Raw genomic sequence first — 9,941 nt, forward strand, 5'->3', positions numbered from 1 at the left:
TGTTGTTCAGTGCGGCATGGTGTTGTTCAGTGCGGCATGGTGTTGTTCAGTGCGGGATGGTGTTGTTCAGTGCGGGATGGTGTTGTTCAGTGCGGGATGGTGTTGTTCAGTGCGGCATGGTGTTCAGTGCGGCATAATGTTGTTCAGTGCGGCATGGTGTTGTTCAGTGCGGCATGGTGTTGTTCAGTGCGGCATAATGTTGTTCAGTGCGGCACCTAGCACCTAGAAGGTAAATAAATAGGAAGGAAGGACTCACCGGTGACGTCGTCGCCCACGTCCAAGCGTTGTACTTTGTATTTTCATCCTTCTGACAGTGGAAAACATATAGCCAACAAACACCGTGGAACCTAAACGAATGAAAGAAAACTATCATTTGGCCACAACCAACATTCACAGATACAACACAATGTGACGTGCGGTGTTGAGGTTAAAGGTTGAGTGAAGGGCCCTCGTTTTAAACTACTTTTTTGAAAAGGAGTGGGAACAAGTAAGACGTATTTAATTTATTTATTGGGAAGTAGTAAGACTTATTAAATTTATTTAATCTACTTTTCTTCCCAGGCAAAATTTGATGTGCTGCAATTCCAAATTTCCAAAGTGAATGAAGGAATGAAATCCTTTAAATTATGATTTTGTATAAATACTAGGCATAAACACAAAATCTACGGCACAAAATGGGCAGACTTTACTTGTTTGAAAAGGACTGGTTACAAGACAGACTTTTTAAATTTATTTAATGGGAAGAAGACTTATTTAGTTTAATTGATCTATTTTTGTTCCCTGGCAAAATTCGATTTGCTGCAATTCCAAATTTCCAAAGTGAATGAAGGAATGAAGTCGTTTAAATTATGATTTTGTATAAATACTAGGCATAGACACAAAATCTACGGCACAAAACGGGCAGACTTTACTTGTTTGAAGAGGACTGGTTGCAAGACAGACTTTTCTGATTTATTTAATGGGAAGAAGACTTATTTAGTTTATTTAATCTCTTTTTGTTGCCTGGCAAAATTGGATTTGCTGAAATTGTATTTTGCCAAATCTTGACTTGAGACCTGATAGGAAGTATTAAACGCTCAGTTAAATCGATACAAGTTGGTAATAAGAGCGAGTAATGTTGGTTGAAGCGATGAATGAAGGTTAAAAGCAATTTAAATTATGACTTTGTATAAATACTAGATATTAACAGAACATCTACTGCGCAAAATGGGCAGAGTTTACTTGTTTGAGAAGGAGTGGCTTATTTAAGTCTAAGATTTATTTAATCTGTTTGTTCCCAGGCAAAATTGGATGTGATGCAATTCCAAATTTCACCACATGATGGTGCCAAATTTTGACTTCATAGGACATATTCAACACTTAACTATTATGTTCAAGGTAATCAGATTTGTTTATTATTCTAATGGCCTTTTCAAAACTATTCTGGATTACTACTTTGGATCTATTCTACATTACTTGGCAACAACATACTCTGTAACAGATTAGGCAGTATAATCACATATGTTAACTTGAGAGTGCCCACACTCAATCTACTTATCGTGATGTGTTAAATCAATTACTGTTAGACATTATTATTCTGATAATCTACCAAATCTTTGAATTGAAGAATTTGTGATTTAATTAATAGCTTGTTGTTATGTTCAGGGTAATCAGACTTGTATATAATTCTAATGGCCTTCTTTTGAAAACTATTCTGAATTACAACTTTGGATCTTATATTACTTTGCAACAATATACTCGGTGACAGATTAGGCAGTATAATCACATATGTTAACTTCAGTGCCCACACTGTATTTATTTATGGTTATTTGTTAAATCAAGTACTGTTAGACATGAAATAGGAAGTGTTTAACATAAATGTTATGGCTACTCACCGTTGTAGCTCGCTCCTGGTCAATGATACGAGCCTCTTCTTGCAGTGGAAAACTTGCAGCCAACAAACACCGTGGAACCTAAAGGAATGAAATTAAACATTAACATTTCGCCTGGACCAATATTCACACGTACAACGCAACGCGGCTACACTTCTGCTAGCGCCTCAGCTACACGTTGCTATTACAAACGTAAATCTCTTTAAACACAATGAGTGTTACTTACCGTGTACGCTGTAGACGGTCCAGTTGCAAGCAGAAAATAAAGATATTTCTGTTGATATTCGTCGTTGCTCAGTGGCTCACGGCCATCGCGCCAACAGATTTGAATTTTGGTGGAAGTTCAGCCAATTACGTCATATCCGCGGCACATGACTGCGACGTAATACCCGCTTATCTGAAACGGCAGTTAAAAGTAGAGTTACATCAAGTTTTCTTTTTTAATCAACGCAATCATTTACAACCGTTGACCAGAAAGAATCGTCGAAATTCGACGTTCCCCCCAAACGCCACACTCACTCGCTTTTCAGGGCAACAAAAGTACTTCTTTTTAAAAACGATGAGTTGTACTTACCGTGTACGCTCTGGACGGTCCAGTTGCAAGCAGAAAATAAAAATATTTCTCTCGTTAGTCGTATGTTACCATCCGCTGTGTCTTTGTCAACATCGCCATTTTCCTACTTCCTGTTGCGAGCCACGCCCACGGATTTAAATTCTGGCGGAAGAGCCCGCCCATTGGCGTCGTTTTCGCGTATAGCAAATCCGATTGGTTGGGAAGGGGGCGCGGTTATGCAGCCGAGGGGTCCTGTGATCGGTGGGATGTAAAGTAGGCGTCGACGTCACGTCCGCGTCACGTGACCACGACGTGGCAGACGTCATATAGCAACCGCTGTTTTGTTTAGTAGACTTACAGTTGTTATGCATTGACATAATGGCGCACACTCCAAATAGATTTAAATAAATTAAATAATTCTTCTGCCCACTCCCTTTTAAACAAGTTAACTCTCCCCGCGGATTTGAATTCCGGCGGAAGTTCTTACAGTTGTTATGCGTTGACATAATGGCGCACTGGTTAGCATGTCCACCTCTTAAGCATGATGTTGCGGGTTCGACGCCTGATCAATGTTAGCATGGAGTGAGCTGAAGTGCATGGCGCTGAAGATTTGAATCTTTGAAATGCGCTGAGGTCTGACGTATCAGGCAGAATGGTTTGCCATCACGTTCAACAAAAAATAGAAACTTTCCCACTCTGATAAAAACGTCCTGTGTTCATCTACATATTTTCGTTTTGCTGTGCATCTTTTCCCTGCCATTTCGAGAGCCCAATTGACACTAATAGTTTACTGGAATGTGTTTGCCCATCCTACTTTGTGGAATTTCACCACATGCGCTTTTGACGAAAATACTAAATTGAACTCAAGTGAAGCCAACACGCACGCATCCCCCCCCCCCCCCCACACACACACACACACACACACCTACACACACACACACAAATGTTGATATGAACATAAAAGAGCCGCATGCGGTTCAGGAGTTGCGGCTTGGCCAAACCTGTACTATACAACTTTATTTGTGTAAAATTTTCACAACAGCTGTCACACAAACAAAGCGGGAAAAACCGAAGACGTGCGTGTTCCGCCCACGCTGGATTTATTTGAAAAGACACCGTATTGCCGCAGATGTGGCAAAGAGTACTTTTGGGCATCTGAGACGGAAGGATGTCCAAAGCATCACGTCACCTGCTCTGGTAGGAATGGTGGTGGGACGTTGAGGTCAACCGCTTTGGGGTTGGCTGAATCTTTGGTCGCAGGATGCCACACACTTGAAGACAGAAGCAGAAAAGCAGAGCTAAATGCAAAATGTACTCACCGGTGACTCCAATTTTTTCCCCCCCTGAAGAAATGGATGGACGGGTGGCCCCGGCTGGCCGGTGGGACTCTTGTTATTCTGACCCTTTTTAGTGCGCTTTTGGGGCAACAACCGTTTTTTGTGGCGCTCTCTTCTGGTTCAAGAGTGCCCTGCATGTGAATTTGCCTTTCCTGCCTTCTGATTGGATGAGCGCCGGTGTGACGCGGTGCCTCTGTCACCGTGGCGGGGGGTATACGTCGGCATCGGAGCGTCTGCCAACGTCTGAGACCGGCTGGCAGTGTATCGGTCCAGTAATGCCAGACGAATGAGTGACTGAAGAATGTAGCTATTTTGTCTGAGAAAAAGGTGTGCTCATTGATAAGCTTACCTGTCCTTGTTGCTTCAGCGCTGACTCCAGATCTGCTACTCTGCTTTGATAGTGACCCATTTCTACTGTCATGTAACATGGGGGGAAGAGATGGTGCAAATGGTAAAATATGGATTGTTCACAGGAATAAATTGGCAGAGCTGAAATTCCAAATTTGTCCAAAAGATGGCGCCAGACCAAAACATGAGACCAAAAAAGGGGCCAAAATAAGCTAAGCAAGTTAAAATAGAAATAAAACAGGAACACGGTGTCGGATTGTGAGTCACGCATGGACGCACAAATGTGATTTTTACTTTTTGATTTCTTTGCTTGGCTAAAAATGTATTCTGTAACAGCTTAAAGCAATATTGTTAGTCAATTCGATCAAGGGACCCGTCACTATGAGAATAGTGGCGTGACATAAATTGTTTGGAGAAGCACAAATGTGATTTTTACTTCTTGATTTCTTTGCTTGGCTAAAAATTGATTCCCTCTTTCATGAACTGTGTTTTGCAATCGAATTGTTCTGGGATTGAATGATTTTATTAACACGGGTATCAGTGGGTGAAATTGTTCGGTTTCTGGAGTGATTAAGATTTGTAATTCTATTTCATGTTTCTTCAATAAATGTGTTGTGTATATTCATCTACTTTGTTGTGCGCTGATTTGTACTGAATGTACAATCGATGGTTCGGGGTTGATTTGACAATTTGATTAATGTGCGGGGGGTTATTATGGTATAACATAGGACTGTAATAAATAAAAGTAACATCAGACAATTTTAGAGAATTGAATAACTTTCGTAGTTATTTGAGACACGAGTGAATTTCAATCCGTTTGAAAGTTTGCTTCGTCTGAATAAATTAACGGAAGTGTTTGAATCGGATTATCGGTTTGGTGTAGAACTGAAAGTAATTTAATTATTTGAAGGGCGCAGGCCCGTTTCCCCTTTTGACGGGCCGCGTAAAAAGTAACTCCGAACATGTTAGAGAATTAAATAACTTTCGTAGATATTTAAGGGAAGAGTGAATTTCGTCAAAAGTGAATTCGTTTGAAAATGTACTTCCTCTAAATAAAATAACGACGATGGTTAAAATAGATCATTTGAGTTGGTGAAGGATAAAAGTATTTCGATTGTCCGTCGGGCGCGGCCCAGTTCTTAATTTTGTCGGGCCGCGTCAAAAGTTAAACAGGACACGATCGAAAAATAGACTTGCCTTCCAAATTAATTACTGGGCAAATCTAAATAGAGTAAGACATTTTTATTCGTTTTAAGAAAGTTGTTATTCTTTTTAAAGCAATCAAGTGGGGTGAAGCACTCCGACAGTTAAGTGCTAGATCTACATATAAGAAGTTAGAATTAATAACGTAAAGTGCATTAATTTTCTCCTTAAATGCTATTATTGTCACACTTTTATTAATTCGATTCTCTTTCGAATAAACAAGTTGGTCGGCTCGCTGCTTGAGCGACCAAGTAGAACGGACCCATATCAACATTTACTTCGGCAAAACTAGTGCTAGGGTGCGCTATACAAACGAATCCCTGAGGTCTTAACAAAGACATCTAAAAATATCCGTAACATAATAAGAACTTCAAACATTAGCGGGGAGCCATCAATACGATGCGGTCACTTCGAAGTCTTGCCTCGAATTGAGTTACTCGGCTCGAGCTTAGGGTGACTTGAGAGGGATTGGCGTCGTACAGAAATTAGATTGATTCCGGTGGAGTTAATTTAACTCGGGTGGTTAGATTACGGACGAATCTCCGAACCCGGCTAAGACAAACCCGTTACCGGGAAGCCGGGGGCACCTTATTGAAAGAGGTGCGTTTGACACTACCATCAGCTTTTCTCTGGTCTGAAAGGAGGAGGAGGGAGGCTCCTCCTCCTCCTTTCAGACCAGAGAACACCCGAGGCTGGGTGAGAACGGGGAGGCTGCGACCCGGTCGGGGGTTGCGGTAAGGGGCGCCACCTTGATCTCCTTCTCGGCGTCGTAGTCCTCTCCGCTGGTCTGGGCTAGCAGAGCGTAGGCTCGTTGCAGCGCTTGATATTCTTGCGTCAGCTGGCGGTAGCGAAGCTCCGCCTCCTCATGCACACACCAATGCAACACAGCACTAGTACCAGAATCAGTCAGACCGGCGACAAAGCACCCGCGACGCAAAGACGAGTCCGATTCCAGGCTGAAGAGGAATGTTTGGCGCCAATACGCTGGCAGAAATGGCGGGCTACCTCTTCGGGTTCCGTGTCGGGGGTTCTGTCGGTGTGAAAAGACAAGGACGATCCGTCCGAGTCCACCAACACGTCTTCGTCGTAGCCGTAAAATGTTTCGATGACCTGCGGGCGCGGAAGCAAACATCTCTCTGAACAAACTGAAGCGACACCTCACGATGAATCGACGAGAGGAACGATAGCGAGAAAAAGGCCATTTCATCTTGCGCAACACCAAGAAGCCGCAAACAAACAGACTCACCTTGCAGGACCTCACGCTTTGTTCCTCCTCAGAGATTCTCGACGTCGGTATCGTAGCAGCAAATCTCTCTCCTGTCGACACAAATAATCCGCCTTTGAGATTCTTTGGATGCAAAGGGAACGAACGGCTCCGGCGCAGAAACAAACGCGACTCACGATGACATTTCTGACATGAGCTCCTGTCTCCAGAGCCTGAAAAACCCGTCACCGGCGATGATTGGAGGGACGCTCGTCTTTTCCAAAAGTGACAACTACAGGGTGTGTCAGGGTTTTCCAGATTATCTTTATCGTATGATTATGTTGCTTTGACTTTGACTGCAACCTGTAATAAATAATATTATTTATCCCTTATTTATCCCTATCGCTTATCCCTTCCTACACAAAGTCGTAAAACATCCCTTGCTATGTTTTGACTAGAGGTCAAGGGCTTTCTCTATTCAATCCACTCTTACACCCACCCTGTTTCTCTTAATAAAAATGCTCGTGCAGGAGCCGAGAGTCAGACTTCATTCGTACAACGGATGGACTCTCCACCTGCAGGTGTCCAAAAGAACTTACTTGTCTCCCGTGTGGTTCTTGCAAAATAAGTTGGAGCGAGCGCAACTCTAACAGGGTGCATTTTGCCACTAGCTGCCTACGGACAATGACGTCGCGCTCGCGGCTCATGGTTGACGGGCTGAGCAGCCGGGCGAGTCCGTCGTTTTCAGCGCACAGCGAGTGGCAAAGGCGCTGACAAAACGGGAGCTTTGAGCTGCTGAAAACGGCAAAACAAGTCTAAAGCGTGTTCAAACGCGTGCGCACAATGCTCCTGCTTGAAAGGTCGGAATTTAAGGGGCCAATTTTTTGGATGGCGGCCGCCGGCCAAGCTTTGGACGGAAAAGGTTTCCTGGCGACAGCGAGCGAGCGCGGCGCTGCCGTACGTGCACCGAGTCACCTGCCTGAAGACCTTGGACAAGTCGTCGATGATGTGCCGCTGCTCCACAACTTGAAGGAACTCCATTTCACCGTCCTGCTGGCCGCAACCGCGCTCCAGGTCATTGAGCGAACTAGGCCTTCTCTGTGGAACACAAATGCAGTGGACTCCGTTGGCACGCCGCCGTTGTCCGCGTCGACTTACCAAGCTTGCCATCTCCTCGTTCTCCTGGGTGACAAAGCGCACTTTGTTTTCAAGGCGACACAGCACCAGTGAGAGTTCTTCATTCTTCCTGCTCAGGCGTTTGTTTTTGTACAGGAGTGGCAGAAACTGGCTTTCTGTTTCTCTCAGTCGCTTAAGCTGCAAGCATGAAGTGCGGGATGCGAAAGACGCACAACACGCGGGCCAGAACGTATCCATTCCTTTTGCATCGGTTTGAACGGAATCGTGGCTTTGGCTCCCAAAAAAAGACATCTGTGGAGCGGTTTTGCCGGTCGGCAAACTGGAACGGGTCAAATAATGGGGGGAGTCTGGAAACGATGTGATCTTTAAGCAGCCTTTCGAAGCACTTCATCATGACCGGAGTCAGTGCAACAGGCCGGTAATCATTAAATGAGGTGATTTGAGGTTTCTTCGGCACCGGAATGATGGAGGCAGTCTTAAAGCACGCTGGCACTGTGGCTTGGCCCAGCGAGGTGTTAAAAATGTCTGTGATGACCCCAGCCAGCTGACTTGCACATTCCCTGAACACACGCCCAGGAATGTTGTCGGGGCCAGGGGCCTTACGGGGGTTGACTCTCCTCAGGGTCTTCAACACATCGGCGGAGTCAAGGCAGAGTACCTCCTCTTCCTGATGGGGGACAGTTTTAACTGCTGGAGTGCCGTTTAGTGCCTCGAACCTCCCAAAGAAGTTATTTAGACCATTTAGAAAGTCAGCATCAACTTCACCCACCGGGGTGGGGGAGGGTGAGTTGTAGTCTGTAATCGCCCGTATGCCTTGCCACATACTCCTGGTGTTGTTGGCGTCGTGGAAACGATCCTGAATTTTTCGACTGTGGTCTCGCTTCGCTACCCTGATGGCACGGTTCAAGTTGGCTCTCGCTGTCCTCAGTGTCTCCTTGTCGCCAGACTTGAAGGCAGAGTTCCGCGCTCGTAGCGTTTGACGTACCTCCTCAGTCATCCAGGGTCGTTGGTTGCCCCGGGTGATGATATTCTTAGTGGTGCTGACGTCCTCGGTGCATTTGTTGACGTAGGCTGACACAGTCATGGCACACGCATGTCAAATCTACATCGGGGAAACTGGGAGGGAGGGAGGGAGGGAGGGAGGGAGGGAGGGCGGGAGGGAGGCAAGCAGGGAGGCAGGCAGGCAGGGAGGCAGGCAGGGAGGCAGGCAGGGAGGCAGGCAGGGAAGCAGGCAGGGAGGAAGGCAGTGTCTGTCTGTTGAGGTTTTCACCTTGTTCTTCTCCTGCTGAAGTTCTAACTGGACGTCCATCAGTTTGGCTCTCAGCTCGTCATTGGCGGCCTGAAAGGCGTCCGTTCGCTCCGCCTTGACCCGCCCTGCCGGAGCTCGTTTGGACATCTCTTACTCGAGTCTCGCCCGGTCGTCAGTCAGAGATCACAACATTTGTACCTGGAGAGCACAAACGCAGCGCTGTTTTCCACTGGCTTCGGACTCAACTTCAATCGGTACCGTAACGTACAACATCATAAACATAGATCTAGCTTGACTTATTCATTGAATAAATGCATTTGGTTCTTCAAAACTGCATCACGCAACATAGCGTGACCGAGACGGCCGTTATCCACCTGCGTGAAGTTATTTGGTGAAATGAATGAGATGTTTAAGACACCATCGTTCTGTCTCTATGTAGATGAAGGGAAATAATCGATTGCTGAAGGTCCAAAGGTGTTGTGATAAACAAATAAACATATTAGTGACATATTTGTGATAAACATATTAGGCAGGATAATCACATATGTTAACTTGACTGCCCACACTGTATTTATTTATGGTTATTTGTTAAATCGAGTACTGTTAGACATGAAATAGGAAGTGTTTAACATAAATGGACGACGAAAGGGGTACTCACCATTGTAGCTCCTGCTGGTCAATGATACGAGCTTCTTCTTGCAGTGGAAAACATACAGCCAACAAACACCGTGGAACCTAAAGGAAGGAAATTAAACATTAACATTTAGCCTCAACCAACATTCACAGATACAACGCAACGCAAACTACACAAACGTAAATCTTTTTAAACACAATGAGTTGTACTTACCGTGTACGCTCTAGACGGTCCACTTGCAAGCAGAAAATAAAGATATTTCTGTTGATAATCGTCGTGTTTGTATCCGTTGTCTCGCTCAAGGCCATTGCGCCCACAGATTTGAATTTTGGGGAGAGTTCAGCCTATTGACGTCATTTCCGCGGTGTAATACCCGCATATCTGAAACGGCAAAGTTAAGAGTAG

The 9,941-nt window shown here is 44.9% G+C and overlaps 1 protein-coding gene and 1 long non-coding RNA gene across 8 annotated transcripts; both read right to left on the reverse strand.

Annotated features, from left to right (window-relative positions):
* Nucleotides 1-254: 254 nt before the first annotated feature.
* LOC125974900 (uncharacterized) lies at nucleotides 255-2,740 on the reverse strand. Its single transcript, XR_007483778.2, has 4 exons — nucleotides 2,446-2,740; nucleotides 2,098-2,268; nucleotides 1,875-1,952; nucleotides 255-347 (listed from the first exon to the last, which is right to left on the reverse strand). It is a non-coding gene; the product is annotated as an uncharacterized lncRNA (long non-coding RNA).
* A 660-nt stretch (nucleotides 2,741-3,400) lies between these two features.
* Nucleotides 3,401-9,638, reverse strand: LOC137840642 (janus kinase and microtubule-interacting protein 3-like). 7 transcript variants are annotated; one of them, XR_011087465.1, is made up of 8 exons: nucleotides 9,561-9,638; nucleotides 8,924-9,100; nucleotides 7,492-8,724; nucleotides 6,559-6,629; nucleotides 6,318-6,422; nucleotides 6,061-6,174; nucleotides 4,111-4,175; nucleotides 3,401-3,695 (listed from the first exon to the last, which is right to left on the reverse strand). XR_011087465.1 is itself a non-coding variant. In XM_068652022.1 (8 exons), exons 3-7 carry the CDS (start codon nucleotides 7,593-7,595, stop codon nucleotides 4,146-4,148), a joined length of 414 nt encoding a protein of 137 aa, XP_068508123.1. In that variant the 5' UTR covers nucleotides 7,596-8,724; nucleotides 8,924-9,100; nucleotides 9,561-9,576; the 3' UTR covers nucleotides 3,401-3,695; nucleotides 4,111-4,145. The 7 variants fall into 7 exon arrangements, 3 of the variants coding, with proteins under 3 accessions (XP_068508123.1, XP_068508122.1, XP_068508121.1); XR_011087464.1 differs by having other exon boundaries at nucleotides 6,061-6,171; nucleotides 7,496-8,724; nucleotides 9,561-9,576; XM_068652022.1 differs by having other exon boundaries at nucleotides 4,111-4,172; nucleotides 6,061-6,171; nucleotides 7,496-8,724; nucleotides 9,561-9,576.
* Between the last annotated feature and the right edge of the window lie 303 nt (nucleotides 9,639-9,941).

The sequence above is a fragment of the Syngnathus scovelli genome, chromosome 9, assembly GCF_024217435.2.
Source record: "Syngnathus scovelli strain Florida chromosome 9, RoL_Ssco_1.2, whole genome shotgun sequence".
Taxonomy (NCBI): Eukaryota; Metazoa; Chordata; class Actinopteri; order Syngnathiformes; family Syngnathidae; genus Syngnathus; species Syngnathus scovelli.

Coding starts and splice junctions, on each gene's coding strand:
- LOC137840642 (XM_068652021.1), bottom strand. CDS start 7,595: ATGACCTGGAGCGCGGTTGCGGCCAGCAGGACGGTGAAATGGAGTTCC. Junction 6,630..7,495: donor GACTTGTCCAAGGTCTTCAG/GCAGGTGACTCG, acceptor TTGTGTCGACAG/GAGAGAGATTTGCTGCTACG. Junction 4,173..6,060: donor ACGCCGAGAAGGAGATCAAG/GTGGCGCCCCTT, acceptor ACATGACAGTAG/AAATGGGTCACTATCAAAGC.